Source organism: Haliotis cracherodii, unplaced genomic scaffold (assembly GCF_022045235.1).
Source record: "Haliotis cracherodii isolate W230 unplaced genomic scaffold, xgHalCrac1.p SCAF_7, whole genome shotgun sequence".
In the NCBI taxonomy this organism is placed as follows: domain Eukaryota; kingdom Metazoa; phylum Mollusca; class Gastropoda; order Lepetellida; family Haliotidae; genus Haliotis; species Haliotis cracherodii.
This window is the reverse complement of record NW_027266330.1, coordinates 33,829,230-33,849,186: the sequence shown is the minus strand read 5'-3', so window position 1 is coordinate 33,849,186 and position 19,957 is coordinate 33,829,230. Positions and strand designations below refer to the sequence as shown.

At 40.4% G+C, this 19,957-nt stretch overlaps 2 protein-coding genes across 2 annotated transcripts; both read right to left on the bottom strand.

Moving 5' to 3' along the window:
- Positions 1 to 3,369: 3,369 nt before the first annotated feature.
- Positions 3,370 to 8,293, bottom strand: LOC139448070 (sulfotransferase 1C2-like). The gene is made up of 7 exons (XM_071229576.1): positions 8,222 to 8,293; positions 6,951 to 7,118; positions 5,615 to 5,771; positions 5,271 to 5,455; positions 4,762 to 4,865; positions 3,953 to 4,133; positions 3,370 to 3,750 (listed from the first exon to the last, which is right to left on the bottom strand). Exons 2-7 carry the CDS (start codon positions 7,111 to 7,113, stop codon positions 3,653 to 3,655), a joined length of 888 nt encoding a protein of 295 aa, XP_071085677.1. The 5' UTR covers positions 7,114 to 7,118; positions 8,222 to 8,293; the 3' UTR covers positions 3,370 to 3,652.
- A 3,606-nt stretch (positions 8,294 to 11,899) lies between these two features.
- Positions 11,900 to 15,167, bottom strand: LOC139447066 (uncharacterized). Its single transcript, XM_071228220.1, has 2 exons — positions 15,135 to 15,167; positions 11,900 to 13,009 (listed from the first exon to the last, which is right to left on the bottom strand). The coding sequence occupies exons 1-2, from the start codon at positions 15,165 to 15,167 to the stop codon at positions 11,900 to 11,902; spliced, it is 1,143 nt and encodes a 380-aa protein (XP_071084321.1).
- Between the last annotated feature and the right edge of the window lie 4,790 nt (positions 15,168 to 19,957).

The window sequence follows — 19,957 nt, the reverse complement described above, 5'->3', positions numbered from 1 at the left end:
AGGCTTCTAAAAATATATTCATCAAAATGAGTCAATATTCCGGATAAGGAGAGGTATGTGTCCACACTGGTAAGTCGACATCATTTTGAGTTTGTCCTACCAATGACAAGCCATGAACCGTGCCTGTATATGTCTGTTTTTGATTGTTCAATAAATGACATTATATGACTCTCATAAAAGACAATGTCAGATCGTCTAATGTGTACAAGCTCTGCAGACCGCAGGAATCCCGAATATGCTACAAGGCAAATAATCCGTAAATTACAAAGTGTAGGATTAAGCATTGTTACATCATATAATTCCTCTAATAATTCTACGGTAACGGCTCCTTCTTATTAACACGTTGGCCAATCTTCTTTTTGCCGCTTCTCAAACATGTTTGACTAAATAATTTTCAGTCGGGCTTTGCACTCTTTAACATGAGCACTGCGGTGGTGGTGGTGGTGAATGCTTATTCCGTCTATGTCTCAGCATAGCATCTTTCCTAGAAAATTGTTTTTCATGATGAGGACTCCATGACGATTGAATTACTACTGACTATGAGATAAGAAGATGAGCCTTATATACTCTCCAGATCAGCCTCTGGGATCCAACTGTTAAACTTTTTGGGATAGCCCATCCATTTCACAAACACCTCTTTTACACCAGGTCGCTTCCTTTTCTTCAAAACCTTCTCCACTCTCCACACTGTGTCTGCAGGCTTGTCTACTCTCTGTAGTTCATTTGCATAGAAACTACCTTGAACTAGATCATCAGCCATATCTTTCAACAGATAGATAGGCATACCATCACGATAGAACCTTCTTCTGATGATAAAGATTTCCTCAGTCAATTTTTCGTGATAGTCTCATTGAAATGTGTGCCTCAAATGAGAGAGTTCCTCTTGATGCCCCACTTTAAACTTAAAGGTTTTTTTCATTGACTTCTGTTTGATTTCAGCTTGCTTTGCGACTGGTTTTTATCAAAGTGTCAATGTATTGTTCCTTCCATAATAGAGCTTCATTGGTAGGATAGATATCATTTGATGATCGTTCATTCAGTGATCTGTGAGGTCTGTGGTTATAATCAAGGACAACATCTTGTAAAATGTCCAGGTAATGATACGTTTGTTTGTATGTAAAATATCTGTACATCGTTGTCTTGAGGGTCCGTATCACTCTCTCCGCATAGGAAGCCTTGGTTTCATTCTGTGTGACATAGTAAGTGATGCCCATGCTTTTTTAAATAAGACCTCATTTTCTTATTATCAAATCCACGACCTTTGTCAGATCGTATAATTCGTGGTAGAGTAGCATGGGAAAATATATTCTTCATGGCCTTGATAACCACAGAAACCGTGTAAAAACATTTATAGCTATGAATAAGTACTTCACACCGTCATTGTCCGAGGCTATGTTAGATACATCAGCCAAGTCAATATCCCATCGAGCATTGAGGCCTGAAGCCACCACTCTGTTCCGCTTGAACTTGTATCTTAAAGGTCGCTGAAGCTAATAGGCATCTTCTGAATTTAGCCACTTCTTTATGTGATGTAAACTAATATCAAATTTCCCCTCCTTTTTGACAATGTGATACAGCTTATTGGGCCCAGAAAAGAAAGCTGGGTGTTTGGGATTAAAATAAATACCAGATAAATAAACTTTCCAACCATCAGCCGACATGGTTACACGTGAAATGAAGCATAAACGATGCAAATAGGGCTTATATGTTTATCCACTACATAGTCATTCATAACTATGGAGAAGGAGCTTGGTTACATTCAATGACAAAACACGCTCTTATATGTGTATGTTAACTCGTGGATACAGATGACTGCCTTCCTCAACAGTTTGTTTACACAACTGTTTGCCTTCAGTGGACAAGGCTGCTATGTGACCTAGTTCGTCACCGTGTTCCCAGCAACAAGAGAAATCTATTATACCAATAAATATTATATAAACATAAAAGAACTAACTACATTGCACCCTTCTTTTTCAAAAGAATTAATTACATACTGTTGTATAGTTGTAATTATACTGATGTTTCAATGTATGGCCGTTGGGCTATATTTAGCGCGGGAATTCACGGTTACTGCACAATCACTTGTAAAGTCCGGTGCCCTACTGGTCATGCCTATTTTTAGCGTGACGTCATTCGTTCATTAACCAATCAGATTGCCGTGCCTCAGGTCAATGAGTGCAAAGTGATGGTGAAACGGTGAAACGGCTTTTCCTTATCATCAAATAATTGTGATCGTCAGTTGTTCACAGATGGGGAAAACATTCGCTGGCAAATTGAATGAAGCGGGATTGATTCAAACCATTCAAACACAACTCGGGTTAGATGCAAACTCAGTTCCATTATGTTAATCGATGCAGCAGTTCACTTTATGTACCCAGTTATATTTTCTAGGTTTCACTCATGTCACTAACAACTGAAAATAGGCTCAACCCGGGTAGCATAGCTCCTCTTTAAAACGGCTCTCTAGTTTGACTGGCTCTTACCTCGGTTCGTATTGAGCTGTTCACCATCATGCTGTTCCCATCACATTTGCTACATTGCATAAAACTTTCTCTGTAAGTTTGTCAAAATAATTGAATCCACGGGGGAAAGAGGAAACTGGGTTTAACACTCGTGGTGTCGAGTTAAGTTTCCGACATGTTCTGAAAGCTTAACGTTTTGTGATGACTTTCGTCACACTGCACAGGATGAACCAATGCAGGTCATATGATGTAATCTTCAATGACATAATGATATGCAAATTACGTGTACATGGTTATTTAAAGGAAAGCAAATACCCTTTTCAATTCCCTATTCTATGTATACAATAAATAGGATCTTTCAAAGAAGTAGAAAGAAGTCAATATATGGAATTACTTCACACATCATTTTTATATTGATGTGTCAAAGTTTTAGTTGTTCTCAACATGTCTACAATAAAATGTTTTGAAAGCCTGACTGAGGCCTTAAGTGTTGTAATCTTGACCCAACAACCTTTGAGCAAGAGTCGTATGACGCTCTTTGACATCTTGGTGGAGAGAGCATGCTTCGAAGAAAGAGAAAACTTTCGTCTGTATCTGCGCATCCCTTGTGTAGTGTTTTCCTGATCTGCTGTCAGTTGCCTGCAGATAGTGACGACTTTCGTCTGAGTCGTGAATTCGTTTCCAGATCGCAAGTTATGACGATTCCGTGCGATGCACCACGCTTACCTTGATATTGTAGGTTTGCACGTACGATGGAGCAGCCCTTAAGCAAGTCCACAGTGTCCTTGTGGACAACCTCGGGTTTCCAATCTAGGCTACACTGTGTTTAAACATATGTCTTTCTCGGTCTTTTATGACTGGGAACATGACTCACATCCTTTTTGGGGATTATATTTATTCTGTCATCCGCATATTACATAAATATTTCTGTAAAGTGTCACACACACGCGACAACTGAAATGTGGCTATAGCATTTTGAAAACAGTTCTGTTTATTCTGCATGTTAACTATGTATTTTTTCAGAATCATGAAAAGTCATTGCAATAATAATTAAATAAGGTCCGTTTGTACATAATACATGCAATATTCATAGTCCCTATCAGATTAAAAGTGACAAGACCCTTTCCACATCCAGTCGATTGTGCAATTAAACTCAAATTTGAGAAGGATCAGTCATGTTTTTACCAATGTCAATATGGAAATGTTTCCTTCAGCCTTTCTTCATATACTTTATCAAATCGCTCGCTCTGGGCCACAGTGAACCAGTTCTTCCAGTCACCAGTTGTACCTGCAACATCATAGTTATCAGTTTATTGAGCATATTTAATACTCCAACGTGTATATTTTTACATGTCATGTAGAGTAAAGCAGTGCTTCCTGACTTACATGAGCGCTGTCTTCAAACATGTTGATTTATGAGACAAATATACACAAATATACCAAACTATAGACAACTATGTTTCAGGTTTTAGTGTAGGTTGTCCAATTACCTTTTCTGAAATATCCACTTGAACCATCTTGCCAGTGAAAGTGGTAGGTTTGATCTTTGATTTTCTCGTTAGCGTGCTTCAGTTTCTTGAAAGAGCAAGCATCGGATATTGCCTGGTATGTTGTATCCGATAGAGGACGACCTAGATAATCTGCCATTCTTCTTATTTCCTGGACGCAATCCTGAAAAGGGTACAATTTAATGAAAATGTTCACTGACAGATACTACAAAAAGGGATTCATGACATGAGATTGTTATGGTACCTATGTATACCATAGCTTAATATTGTTTACTGTTGTTTTTTGTAAGTATAGATGTTCTTTGGAGTAACGTGATTTGATACTCTGTTATATCTAGATACATAAAATCTTGATATTGGATACTTAAGCATTGAAGACACATTCTGTTGTGCACATCCGCGAAGCAAAAACATTAGTAGCTTCACAAACTGCTTAAACACACAGAAAACGATCGAGTTACATGATTCGGCCCCATAGTGCATCCGAAGCCCCACCCCCAGGCATCGACTGGTCACAAAAGAGAGGTAGTGGGCGTGGCCTATTCTTATTGGTTTATGAATCTACAAACGCACAACAATTGCCTTCTTAGACAATCACATGCCATGGAATCACTTGCAATCTATTTATTCTAATAAAAGCATGTACGCTTTATAATTATTGTTTGAACAGAACAAAGTATCAGCTATTGAGGATGTTTTACCCTTATTATATACGTATAGATAGGCGTACACGTAAGACATGAAATGGAATACACCACAACAGTTCCCGAGCCGCATTAATTGAGCAATACCTTTTTCATGTCTTCATACTGCAGTCCACATATTTCAAAACCTTTGTGAGCTTCAGAAATATTGATCCACTCGATTGTGTGTTTGAAATAGGGTACACCAATCACTTGAAAACAAATGGAAAATAATATTGAAGTAGTGGATGCTGAAATTATATTGATGCTAGGGATAATAGTGTTTTTGATAATAATGTGGTAATCAGCCCAGTGTAAAGTTTGGTCGTTTTAGTTTTTATGAAGTTTCTATGTAAAACAAAGGACTTTTTCTAAACTGTCACATCTGAGTTACACATCAATTTGTCTGCAACAATCACGTCTCCTTCATTTGTTTCTTAATGTAAATCAAAACATTGGAATTTGTCCAGGGACACCTTTTCTGGAACACCCGATACCATCTTTTTGATAGTGGTTCATAAACACATGCTTTCATATCTGGACCCTGCTTTTATGACATATATCTCTTTTGACGATGGAAAGGGCTTTTGTTGGTATTATTTAACGTAAACACCTACAGCATCCGTCCAGAAAAAGATCAACGAAGGCCTCCCAGGTGCCGGTGTAGGATCGTATCCCTAAAGGGTTGTCCTTCCAGATCTGCTTGCTGTACTGACTATAAGCCGACACCAAGCAATCCTTTGCATTCCTCCTGACGTACACCACCTTACATCTTTTGTCCCATACTGCATCTGGTAGTTGGCTGAATCCATTGTGAATAGAACTTTGAAATGCTACTTTTTGAAACCGACAGACACAACACGACAGAAATTAACATACATTCTTTCACTGTACTTTAACCATTATTTATTTTTCCTTTTTAAATCGCCGTGTATTTAGCTTTATATATAATATTGCCTACCTAGGAAGTAAATGGGTGTGAAGGATCCTTGGTGATGCCAGTTCCTCGAGCTCTTCCTCGGTCCTGTATTCCAGCCATGCAGAGTTCTGCCAGTGTTTGGCGTACTCAGCCTTGCCTGCCACGATCATGTTGAGGATCTCCCACGTCCAGTGTGTACCTTGTGAACGGAATTGAGGTGAGGTGAAATTTGGCTTAACGTCGCGTCCAAGATTAATGCACTAATATTGCGACGAGCATACGCGCCCACCTGCGTGCGTGCGTGCGTGTGTGCGTGCGTGCGTGCGTGCGTGCGTGCGTGCGTGTGGTTATGTGTACTAGTTATGTCGATTTTATAATGCTATCCCATTCTCCTCCCCGGGCAGACGCTCTACCACTAGACCACTGATGCGGTCGAATTCAAATTCATTGTTGCAATTACTCATCAAAATGTGCATCTATAATTTAATGCGCATGTAAAACATGTTTTAATGTAGATTGATACACAGATAACCTATCTGTTGATGGTTATGCTTATTATTGTATCTTACATTTAAATTTTACATAAGCTTTTTTTGTAATGAATTGTCGTGTCTTGATGATCATAGATTACATGCACATCATTGTCATTCCAAGAGAACGAGCATTATTTTATTAATTTAAACATGTGATATGATTGAAAACCTCTACTACGAAAACAGGTGTTGATATGTATTCTTAAATGAAACAATATTCTTGTGAATCATCTTGGTTCAAATAGTTTAATGGGCAAATAGAACATGCAGGGACTACATTACTTTCTCATATGCACATCACAATGATGTCATACATTTGTTCTAGACATTTGCAATGTGTCATGATGTTTCTAGATTATTTTAGTCAGTGTTTTTCTGTCTTACCTTCCAAAATATATTGACACATCTTTTAAATAGTCGACCTTACTTAAAAAAGTAAGAACAACTGAAGCAGATGTAATTTGTGTGTGCGTCATTCATATCTACATTAAAAAAGCTGCCTTTACTCAATCACTCAATAAAATAAATACTCCCCTATTTCGGCATAGTATCATGTTTATTGCAAGTTGTTAATTGTCCGAATATGAATGCTTTACTGACGGGTAAGTGAATGTTTGTGTGAATTGGGTTTACGCAACGCCGACGTATATGTTAAGTTAAAATATTGGCTCGTGAGATGAATAGTTTTTACGCCATCACCCATTTTCCAAATGACATCAGGTATTCCCACTCTTCACTTACCCTTTGGAGGCATAACGCCTGTGTAATTCTGTTCTGGTGGTCGAGCACAAACATTGGATATAGTTCAAAGACATTATTCGTGATCATTTCCAACAGGACATTACCTGACTTTGGGTATGTGCAGAGCAAGATGTCGTCGTCACGGATGGGGAGATACTTTACTGTCTTCAACTTGTCTGCAAGAAAAGCTGCCTGCACACATCCATCAAGCATCACAAGGTCAACACTGACCCCTGCCGCCATTGCTTTCTCTGCTGGCGTCGACATCTTGACTAACATATTAAAGTGAGTGAGTGACCGCTTTGACTATATTATAGTAACGGATTACAATTTTAGTATGATCTGATATTAATTCTCATATAGTTTTGTCACAAAGTAATAAACACATGGAACAGTAAACACAACAAGCCTTGTTATTATATGCATTTACAATCCTCAACGGTGTTTATGTCTGCGTATTACAAACAATATGTCAGTGAGCGCATTGTTTTACACTCTCAAATTAAGTCGTTTTTGGAAACGTTAAATCGTTGTTATGGCCTAGAGCAGTATTCGTAGTTTTACTCTCTTACTTACAACGTCACTCCCAGTCAATAGCATTTGATGGGTACTATCAATGGGTATGTGTGGATAATACTATATGATACTACATAATGGCTCATACTGTATTGTTTGATAGGCATTGCTTAGAAGTTGACGGATGAGTTTGAGTGGATATATATTCTGTACTATGATCATTATTCAGGCTTGCTGGACAACGGTATAAGGATCTTCATCGGAACGTCGTTTTACAGTGAATAAAGAAGTTGTTTTATATATATTGTGTCTACTTTGTTTCTTTAACTAATACTGCGCTGCGTACTACGTATCGCTGTGCACACGTACTATGCTTGTCAATAACACTGGAGACCCGTATAGATCCGGGGTAGAAAAGGTCCTCAGCAACCCATGCTTGCCGTAGAAGGCGACTATGCTTGTCATAAGAGGCGACTAATGGGATCGGGTGGTCAGGCTCGCTGACTTGGTTGATGCATGTAATCGATCTCAATTGCGTGGATCGATGCTCATGTTGTCAATAACTGGATTGTCTGGTCCAGACTCGATTACTTACAGACCGCCGTCATATGACTGGAATATTGCTGAGTGCGGCGTTAAAAGGCAAACAAACAATAACAATAAATATTACTAGGCAATTAGATCACTACTAGGCCAGTCAAAGCACCCGATGTCAACTACTTTCTTGTGTACTATATTTACCGTGCACTTCTGCGCGTCACTGCTAGGCTAGTCAGTGATACCAGTTGTGCACTACCATAACACTATATTTGCACTGTTTCCTGTATGCTACTACGCATAAAAATTGCAGTGTACTTACATTCTAGGATCAACGATAGTTCAATGCAGGTGAAGGTGTTTCCAGGTATCAGTTCACATACGCTGCTGTCGCAATACACCGCCCTTTTGACATGACCGCATAAGCGGCAGGGAAGTGGGTCATAGGGCTACGTGACTTTGAACATTATTGTGTAAAGCGCCGCCGTGCCTCGATCGCAAGCTCTTCTCATCTTGAGGAATGCCAGTGTGTTCACTTAATAGTTCCACAGCCTGAGCTAAAGAGTCTTTTTCATTTGTAACATTTGGTGATGAGGGTCATAATGTTGTAATGGTGAAGGAGTCAGCCTACTTTCACTGTTAGCTGACACAACCATGACATTGCACATTTGTGCTAGGTTGGACCGACACAGGGAAACTATATTTATTATAAATTACAGGTAAATACCGTAAGAGTTTGCGAGTCGTAGCTGGGTATATTGCACCTGAAAAGAGTGCCAAGTCATAAAGGTGACGTATATGTCCGCTGACTGTTGCGCCATTTGACGGCTTCTCCTTACACAGGCGGCCAGATTTTCCACCTTGTACTAATGGAGCTTCTCTGTTATCCCTGATCCACGCTTCCGAGGAAATTCAGACTGACAGACCAAGGGATTATGTTGAAGGTAATAAAGAATATATGGATTGCAACCTAAATACATTTCAATGTGACATTGTTGATGAATCAGAACAAAGAACGCTTTCTGCCTTATCAACAGCTCGCAAATATTCTGAGAAACCGTTCTTTACATCTAAAGGACATCAGTTGTACTTTAAATTATATTGTACTCTTTCGGACAAAGTAGATTCATCCTTCAGATATCTCCAACATAAGTATTCTGAATATTCAGAGAATATTGCTTGAGCCATCAACAGGTGAAACAAGCATATCAGATTAATCTACAGATTCATGTCTGGTTGGGCCGTAGTCGCGAAAATGGAGGGAGGCGATATTGCTTCTGGAACGTCTTCTCGGAAGAGGAACGTCGCTTCGAGAAGGCAGAGATTAAGGCACTCCATAAGCGTCGTGCACAGTTTTCACAATGCTCCTACTCACCCTAATAATGACATGACTTATCAGGCAGGTAAAGTCAGATTTGTTATCTCTTCAAGTGATAGATCAAATATATATTCCCAATATTAGGACAAGTTTTACTTCCCATCACTATCGGTGACGTTTAAATAGAACAACATTTTCAAGTCGTTGCCGATTTAGTGTCTACCTTGATTTTAGTCTTAGATTACCTGGTACAGCAAAACAATGTCATAACATTTCATTCTTATACTTTGACTATTCAACTGGTTCAGTAGTTGTTCCTGTCTGGGCAAATGGTATTTGGATACCACCTGTTGCTGTCAACAATCAGTGAACACAGAGCTCGCAGCAAACATTACAATCCCTCCCCAATCAACAATAAAAAAATAAGTTACTTCACTTCACAGTTCACTTTGGATCGGGCCAAGATTTGCTACCGGGTTTAGATCACCCACTATATTTACTATTTGTTTGTTCCTGATAAGAACCATGCAGACAATGATCTCACCAATCGGCTAACGACGACGACAAGCTATTGATTATGACTGCACCAGGTACGTCATCATAGTTGAATGATTGGCAGTGCAGTTAGTTACCCTCTGAGTTTAATGTCCGACCCCATAGGAGATTATTTGATATCACAAGGCAGTATGACGATTCAAGTGAATTGCCAAATTTTACCTGCAAAATATGTCGTTGTAATGACCACAGAGTACTTATGGTTTTGGTCCACGTTAACCTGCTTAAAATGTTTGTCAACCTAAATGATAGGCTAACTAATATATTCCCCCTTGTTGCTATTGACAATCGAATTACTTCGTCTCTACTTAAAGAACCTGACGGAGACGGACATGGCAACGCAGGCTTCACATAAAATATCCCCACACGGAGGCACAAAATCCCGCCTTTGATTCAGAGGAGGCAACGATTTCATAGAAAAACGAATTCTGGCGCATAGTCAATGGACGGAAATACTGCAAGATTTACTATCAACATTACACTGAATAGAAGGTTACACGGAAACCAGAATTTAATATCCTCCAAGGATTGATTCGTGACTACATGATTCAGAAGTCATGAAAAAAAACTTTCAATTTCGACTGTGTCGTTTGTCGTGTGATCTTTGGTGTGTCGTGTGTGTGTGTCATGTGATCTGTGGTGTGATCAGTGGTGTGTAGTTTGTTTCGTGTGATCTGTGGTGTGTCGTGTGCTCTGTGGTGTGTCGTGTGATCTGTTGTGTCTCGTGTGTGTCGTGGCATGCATGGGATCTGTGTTTTGTCTTGTGTATCGTGTGATCTGTTTTGTGTGGTGTGTGTCGTGTGTCGTATGCGATATTTTCCATAACAATAGTGGAATAATTTTCTCAATTTTCAAGTGGTCAAAGGGACTCATATCATAGCTCGTCCTTTTTGTTTCTTCAACGTGTATTTTATACCTACAGTAACTCTGTGTTCCACATCCTCTTTTCAGGACGATACTTTGTTCCATCGGTTACTCCAGCTCTGTCTCCAAGCCAACCCAGATGGCATCATTGAAATTACGATCTGTGACTCTTCACCTTCGCAACAGTGGAACATCACGCGGACATAGGTCTTCACTCTGTCTTGTAGTGGAACTTCATGTAGACATAGGGTTTAACGCTGTAGGTAGCGGAACAGCAGGTGGACATAGGTCTTCACTCTGTCAGGTAGGGGAGCATCATATAGACACAGGATTTCACGCTGTAGGTAGCGGAACAGCAGGTGGACATAGGGCTTCTCTCTGTCAGGTAGGGGAGCATCATATAGACATGGTGTTTCACGCTGTAGGTAGCGGAACAGCAGGTGGACATAGGTCTCCACTCTGTCAGGTAGGGGAGCATCATATAGACATGGGGTTTCACGCTGTAGGTAGCCGAACAGCAGGTGGACATAGGTCTCCACTCTGGCAGGTAGGGGAGCATCATATAGACATAGGGTTTCACGCTGTAGGTAGTGGAACAGCAGGTGGACATAGATCTTCACCTTGACGTAATGGTCGACGAAATGGATTGTGTGGCCTGTCTTGCTTGATTGACATCATCGCCTCTTGTTAAGCAGCAAACAATCAATGAATCAAATAATCAATTCTAATGCATTTAATAGTCTATCTGCCATTTCTCACAATATTCTGATAAATAGGAACGGCCAATTATTGTTCATACAAAAAGTTGCAACCGTGGTAACATCGACATTGTGCAGATAGCAACATGTTTACATGGATAACTGATTGCATTAACATGAGAGAAAATGTTTTATTTTATTGGTATTAATTGTTTTAAAAACATGACACGCTAAAACCTTATAGATTCCAAGATTCCCCACAATTATCACACCAAGGTTTTCACACCACATTCAGCAGTTGCAACAGTTAGGAACTCACCATTAGATTGTAGGTGGGTGCTGACCTTTCTTTTTTTAAATCATTTGTTCCAGAAAACATAGTTAATCAAAACATATTTGTCCTCTGTTTTTTTTCAATAGTTTGTGGGGAATGTTGGATGTCCCGAAAGTCAAAATAATACGGCCCTCCCTTTAGAGAAAAATATTAAAAAGTATGTTTTGAAGTAGTGAATGTAAAATATCCTGTCTCTGCCAAGATAAATACAGAACCCACAAGAACACAGGTTCATAGTGTTGGAGAAAGCCTGGGACTCTCTGAAACGTTCTTTCCCCTGGCTAAAAACAGATCTTCGTCTCGCCCTCTCATTATTGCAGCAAGTCGACTGAAACCACTAACAGACATCACCAAAGTGTCGCATTCTGACAAAACATACTGGTCCAGGACAACCTTCTCCATCGCCGAACACTCAAACGTCCCTGATGGGCGATCTATGTGAACAATCTGCCCTTTTGCTTCTAGATAGGAGTCAGGAAATGCTTTTTTAAACCGAATCCTGACCTGCTGTGAATCTGTTGCAATGAACAGCTTATCAGAACCCGGATGTAGCCTCGTTTTGAAAAAACGGATCAGACTTTCCGGATCAGGCCGGTGAGCCTTTCGACTATTATCTCTGGGGATTGTCCGGCTTTTTCCCATTCGTATATGGGCACACACCAGCTTTTGGTGATTTGAATCAATTGTTCCTATTATTTCATCAAATTTATCTTGTGTTTTATGCGAAAGTTTGAATAGTTTTTCAAATGCGTATTTATAAATATCAAGATGACTTAATTTCCGAGCCCAAGAGACTTTGTGAAACAACGGATTTTTCATGAGATAAGGAACCAAATCTATATTTCCAGTGTACATAGTACCGTCGTTCTGAAACATTGCTTCCAGATCTCCTGTAGCCATAGCAACACCCATGCCATTACCATCCATATCAACAAACCATTCCTTTTTCAAATGTGCTAATGTTCTACTATCAAGTGTCCAATCCACGTCCTTAGGGATGACGAACTCTGAGATGTCACACGGCTTGAACATACTAATGCCAAACAGCCGTCCTAACATCTGCGACAACACAAAGGCTGTGACAATGCCCTTCTGTCTGTCCGCCAGCCCGCCACAACGTCCTGTGTTACAGGTGTAGACGATGTACTTATCCTTGACTGTCTCCTTTTGATCTGGTCTTCCATGCATGTTCTTATCACTGATTCTGGATGATGATGTTCTCATTCCGCCAGTTTCTCCCATGTTCACGATGCTAAACACATACATCTTCACTTGCATGGCGCATGTAACAATAATACAAAGGGTCACACATCCCAGGAAGACCCACATGAGACGTCCATTCTGAAACACAAAGTAATTAATCCATTATTAGAGATTTCTGGGGCGCCTGAAGGAGCCAATGCTGCCAGGAAAATGTCGGGAAAGACTTTCATCAGACCCTGACACTGTGCAGTTTGAGAGATGTGACTCCACACGTGGCGTGGAGGATAGCTAGAGAATGTCCTGAGGTAAAGGCAGCTGCCTGTTTTTTTTCCCATGTGTGCGATGTGGAGACCGGGGAAATTACATGGTCCCTGTACACATTGTGGTATTAACTACCATGACTTACTGACTCACGTACTGTGCCACTGTGTGAGTATGGGAAAAATAAGAGAGAACTTATGGTGTGACATTGTGTGTGTGACATCAGCGTTGAACTCCACGGCAAATCAGACTATGATCGTGTAGCTTGTTTGTAGTCCTGTAAGCCACCTTTAAATTAGATACTGATCCAGATACCAGTCGCTCTTACTCACGAAGTGTAATTCGAGGACTCTACCGCTTATGGACGGAATTTACTAAGAAAATCCGTTACCACAGTGGTATATGGTGGTATTCTCTGACAATGTAATTATTTTCTTGTAATTATCTTTAATATTATACCTTGTAACTCTCCTATGGAGGAATAAAAGTATATATATATATTTCTGGATAACAGTTTCGTTATTGTTGTTGAGGATGGGACAAGAAGTAGCCCTGACACGTCGTTATAAAATATATTGTGCAAAATCGTTAAATTGTTCCACATTTCACGTGAGGTGAGGTGAAATGGGGTTTAACGTCGTCACCCTCACGATTATTGCGTCTATATATAATTGTCCTTAATCAATGATTACGATCTTGGGCAGAATCTACCGGTGTTTTGAATAATGCCAAAATTGGTTTTGTTAAGAAGAGGTACACTGTAGACCATGTTCACACCGTATGTTCAATTATAGAAACTAGAAAAAGTATGAAAAAATTCAACGTTTACTACTTTTATAGATTTAAAAAAAGCCTATGATTGGGTCAACAGAAATCTGCTATGGCATGAACTTCGCGATGCTGGTTTCAATGGGAACATGCTAGTAGCGCTTCAGTCATTTCATCGAAACGTTAAATGTAGTGTGCGAGTAAATGGTATGTTTACATCCTGGTTTGATGTTAATCGTGGCGAAATACAAGATGTCCTTATGGGAAAATATCTGAAAAGATGAAAGGATTTTTTATAGAAAGATAATGTGCAAAAACTATATCAAGAGTTATATGCCCCGATCTGCCTTTACAAAATTTAGATGTGGAATTTTACCTTTAAGAATCGAAAAAGGCAGATCTATTAATTCAAAGGTTGAAGACAGAGTGTGTTGTAACTGTAATGATCATATTGAAGATGAAAAACATGTTTTATTCCAATGTCCACCATAAGATGATCTAATAACTACATTTTTTACGAGTATAACGGCTAAAATGTCCAACTTTTTAAGTCTCTGCCTAAACCCACTTGTTAATGTCACACATTGTTTACATTTTTATCTGTATATATCATCCAGTGTTGTCTATCGTCTCTCATAACTTTATATGAGTAGCGCTGTATTATTATTTTTATGTATAAACGTCTATTTTTTGCATGTTTTTACAATGTGCAGCGGTGAGACGAACATATCTGTCTGTCTGTCTGTATCGCGGCGTGTACATTATGCGCACACTAGCGCGCTCTATTTCTGCTTCTACTGGTCCGGCCTGATGCCACCTTTTCAGTGCCAGCGCCCTCTTCAAGATAAAAATGGTTTGTCTTGAAGCAGTGATCGAACTGAACTGTCGCAAACAAAACTTTATGCACAAGTTACGTTATTAGTTTATTATACGCTCCAATGACGTTCAAATATTATCTCAAAGCTTCTGACGAACATCCACTCGACACACTCAACATATTTAATGCTCGGTGTCAAAATTCATATATCCAACACAGAATAACGAATACTTTACTGGCATATTATAACGTCATTGGAGTGTTTAATGCAATTAAAAAATGCATGTAACTAAGCAGAACAACGTACCGTGTGCATACAGTTTTGTCACGGTTCAGGTTGGTACAAACTGTTTCGTAAGCACATTTGTACATGCACAGGAACAAGGGTGGATCCTTTCCACATCCAAGTTTACTCACCCTAAGAGGTATGACGATGTTATACATCCACATGTCGATACTGCAGATATCAAATGTCTTTGTCGGTTTTAACTATGAAGCCTGTATGAGCTGTATCAATATCCTTGGCGAAAAATGAGCAGACTGTATGAGCTGTGTCAATGCCCCTGGTGTACACACAGTGAGCAGCCTGTATGAGCTGTATCAATGTCCCTGGTGTGTACACGGTGAGCAGCCTGTATGAGCTGTATCAATGTCCCTGTTGGATACACAGTGAGCAGCCTGTATGAGCTGTTTCAATCCTCCTGGTGTATACACAGTGAGCAGCCTGTATGAGCTGTATCAATGTCCCTGGTGTATAAACAGTGAGCAGCCTGTATGAGCTGTACCAATGTCCATAGTGTATACACAGTGAGCAGCCTGTATGAGCTGTATTAATATCCCTGGTGAATACACAGTGAGCAAGCAGCCTGTATGAGCTGTAGCAATGTCCCTGGTGAATACACAGTGAACAGCCTGTATGAGCTGTATCAATGTCTCTGGTGTATACACAGTGAGCAGCCTGTATGAGCTGTATCAATGTCCCTCGTGTATGCACAGTGAGCAGCCTGTATGAGCTGTATCAAGGTTCCTGGTGAATACACAGTGAGCAGTCTGTATGAGCTGTATCAATGTCCCTAGAGTATACACAGTGAGCAGTATGTATGAGCTGTATCAATGTCCCTTGTGTATACACAGTGAGCAGCCTGTATGAGCTGTAGCAATGTCCCTGGTGAATACACAGAGAGCAGCCTGTATGAGCTGTAGCAATGTCCCTGGTGAATACACAGAGAGCAGCCTGTATGAGCTGCATCAATGTCCCTGGTGAATACACAGTGAGCAGCCTGTATGAGCTTTAGCAATGTCCCTGGTGAATACACAGTGAGCAGTCTGTATGAGCTGTATCAATGTCCCTAGAGTATACACAGTGAGCAGCCTGTATGAGCTGTATCAATGTCCCTTGTGTATACACAGTGAGCAGCCTGTATGAGCTGTAGCAATGTCCCTGGTGAATACACAGAGAGCAGCCTGTATGAGCTGCATCAATGTCCCTGGTGAATACACAGTGAGCAGCCTGTATGAGCTGTAGCAATGTCCCTGGTGAATACACAGTGAGCAGCCTGTATGAGCTGTATCAATGTCTCTGGTATATACACAGTGAGCAGCCTGTATGAGCTGCATCAATGTCCCTGGTAAATGCACAGTGAGCAGCCTGTATGAGCGCTATCAATCTTCCTGGTGTATGCACAGTAGCAGCCTGTATGAGCTGTATCAATGTCCCTCGTGTATACACAGTGAGCAGCCTGTATGAGCTGTATCAATCTCCCTCGTGTATACACGATGAGCAGCCTGTATGTGCTGTATCAATGTCCCTCGTGTATACACAGTGAGCAGCCTGTATGAGCGCTATCAATCTTCCTGGTGTATGCACAGTAGCAGCCTGAATGTGCTGTATCAATGTCCCTCGTGTATACACTTTGAGCAGCCTGCATGTGCTGTATCAATGTCCCTCGTGTATACACAGTGAGCAGCCTGTATGAGCTGTATCAATGTCCCTGGTGTATACACAGTGAGCAGCCTGTATGAGCCCTATCAATCGTCCTGGTGTATGCACAGTAGCAGCCTGTATGAGCTGTATCAATGTCCCTCGTATATACACAGTAGTAGCCTGTATGTGCTGTATCAATGTCCCTCGTGTATACACAGTGAGCAGCCTGTATGAGCTGTATCAATCTCCCTCGTGTATACACGATGAGCAGCCTGTATGAGCTGTATCAATCTCCCTCGTGTATACACGATGAGCAGCATGTAAGAGCTGTATCAATCTCCCTGGTGTATGCACAGTAGCAGCCTGTGTGAGATAAAAAGTCACGAACTCTACACCACGTTTCCTTTGAGGATGAAGCCACTTCAACAGTCTCACCTGACAGCAGTAATTAAGTATTTAAAACTTTTGCTGAATGTTTATCTACAGGCTCATATAACATAAAACGGGATGTAAGAGATATATAAATGTCACGCAGGCACCTGACCATGGATTGGATCAACGGAGTCTTACCCTGAGCCCGACAAACCAATGGTTTATTTTATGATCGCTCGCCGTCGGTATTCGAAAATGCGCCTTCATCCAGGTCACCGAGCCTGACCACTAGATCCAATGCAATCATCTCTTCCAAGAATCAATAGAGACTTCCTGGACCTTCGCTAACCCTCTTCTTACGGGTTTGTTTAAAGTACGTCAGTTAATTTACACTACCTGGCCCACTTAGGGTGGCCCTAACTCCCGCCTACACCAAATTAAAAAACACAAAACCGGTATGCCCCCACTGCAACTTGAAAGAAACACCTGAACATGTAATACTATATTGCACACATTACCAGCAACACAGACAAACACTCCAATCCACACTAATTGCAACAATCAAATGACACTAGCAACTGTACTAAACCCCCTAAATGATTTACAAAACTTTAAAGCTCTAGGCATATATCTAATCAAAACAGGCCTACTTGGCCGCATTTAAAAATTAAAGTACAACAAACAAGTTGCCAATAAACCTTAAAACTCTTGACCTATAAAAACACACAAACTCCTTTTAGTTCTCCCCTCCCGCCCTTCAACTTTTTTATTTCAAAATTCCAATTTTTTTCTCCAAATTATGTAAGCAACTTTAAAAAATCCACCTATTTTGCCTTACCTTTTTGGACATACCCTTTTCGACCAAACACCAAATGGCCTGTGCGCGAAATTCGCATATGTCGGAAAGCGCACGTTAAATTTCTAAGTTAAGAAAGTAAGTAAGTTTAAGGCACCGCGCCGCATTTCGCTGTGCAGAGTTGCGTCCCTTGGGCACGCCAGGAACCTATGATTGTGGGCTCGATTCCTGGTTAGCCCCGTTATGTTTCTAGGTCCGTCAGCACCATACCTGTGCTCCTGACTTTGCCGTTGTAGTAATGTAATAGCTATATGTGTGACATTTTAGGGTTCCCATGATTCATGCACTCCAAATCGTTATCGTAACGGAGGCTCATATTTCATAGATAACAATATGGATTTCAAATGAATTAACGTTCCACACGTGATGCATATTAATATACATGGAATTTCATATCAGGAAAATGCCGTTACATTCACATGTGATGAAAACAGAACAGATACCAGGGGCATTCTCACACACAAGGGTATTATGTGTCTTACTTAAAGAGACCAATTTCGCGACATAATTAATGAATATATTATTAAAGGGGCCATACCTAAAACAATAAGTCACGGCAACCGAGTTTTAAACATTATAAAATATGTCCTAACCGGCGAATAACTGACCTGTTATTAAAATGATAAGTGAGAAGTCATGTAAGAGAAAGTAGGTATTTGTGTGATTGGACTAAGTGTATCACCGCTCTCATCCGGCCCATGAAGAGTTACGTCCCTCTGTCATGCCAAAATCATGTGAACGTGGGTTTAAAAAGAATCCGTAATTCTTTACTGATTCTGAAGTTTTTCAAGTCTACGATTTGCGTCAATTTTGTCCCATGTTCGTGTTGTAATTGATACATACTACTTATATGACAAATTGTATTTCTCGTTCCAAAATAGTTTCTCGTACAAAATATTTTATCAAGAGAAATGAAGTGCCGAATTGATATACCTGTTCACAGAGAGGGGGAGCGAGTACCTTCCTATGTTGTGATGTGCATCTTTAATGAGCATACAGTCGGACCCCGATCTCGACATCGTTATCTTAAATGTACCAACATGTCGAACCTATTCGCCTGCCCCGACCATTATTAATGCACAACAAACTGATCTTGAATTCGAGATAAACACTTAGCCCAATCTCGAACCTTGGACTCGGATCCGACTTTGACTTTCTATAGACGTCTATAAGTTGGCATTTGGCACGTTAACAGTTTTAAGAAGCGTGATACGCATTTCACATTGTATTGAGCAATTTCCTAGCTCTATTTAGTACCTTCCTGACACAGTCTTTATCAAGTAATTATCGTTTATGCAACTGTACATCTTCCCAAGGCAAGGGAGTATAACTGACTATAAAAGTCCGGTTTCCATCCTTGCCGAGCTAGACTGGTATTATGGAGTTACATTTTGGCTGGACTAACGAGTCTATGCATAGTCCAATCAAAATCGTGCAACGGAATCGAAATCCGGTTCGTAAACTGTCGTGCAGATTTCAAGCAAATGCAATTGATACGAGAGGTGGAACCTGATTGGTCTAAAGGAGAGGCTTAGAAGGGACATAGCTGGTACTAGCCACTGGTGGCGCTACGATAGAACCCAGGATTTCCAGCCTAGTTGGGCAAGGGTGGAAACTGGACTTTTAAAGTCAGTTATCTCTCTTGCCTCGGGAAGCTGGCAACTGTTTTGTCTTGGATGTAATAGTATTGCTATATTTCTTAAACTGCTTCGCTTAGGTGACTGCAATTGGGCGTATACTGCGTGTTTGTCTACAGTTCCTTTTGGAATACGATAGCTTTAACGTCAGCAGTGGCTTACCCAAGTATGAAACAAACAATAAGTACTATTAATGTGGTTGTACTTTGTTACACAGTGGCTCCCGCAGCCATATTTTTTTCATCATCAGTTCTTTATTCCCACCCTGATTGCAGCACCAACAAAACACTCACCCACCCACGAACACCCTCCCTCCGTTCTTCTATATCACGTGTAATCCTAGGCAATCTGTAGATATTACAGCACACTCACGTTATTTGAAAATTGTTGCATGATTTAATTACTGTCAAGCGATGCAGATACGGTCCAATGCATGTATCATATTTATATT

What these genes read in the sequence shown, in the direction of transcription:
- LOC139448070 (XM_071229576.1), bottom strand. Translation starts at nt 7,113, where the DNA reads ATGTCGACGCCAGCAGAGAAAGCAATGGCGGCAGGGGTCAGTGTTGAC. An exon ending in CTGCACATACCCAAAGTCAG is followed by an intron (nt 5,772 to 6,950) that starts GTAATGTCCTGT and finishes TCCGTTCACAAG; the next exon opens with GTACACACTGGACGTGGGAG. An exon ending in AGTATGAAGACATGAAAAAG is followed by an intron (nt 4,134 to 4,761) that starts GTATTGCTCAAT and finishes TACCCTTTTCAG; the next exon opens with GATTGCGTCCAGGAAATAAG.
- LOC139447066 (XM_071228220.1), bottom strand. Translation starts at nt 15,167, where the DNA reads ATGTGGATGTATAACATCGTCATACCTCTTAGG. An exon ending in ACATCGTCATACCTCTTAGG is followed by an intron (nt 13,010 to 15,134) that starts GTGAGTAAACTT and finishes TTTGTGTTTCAG; the next exon opens with AATGGACGTCTCATGTGGGT.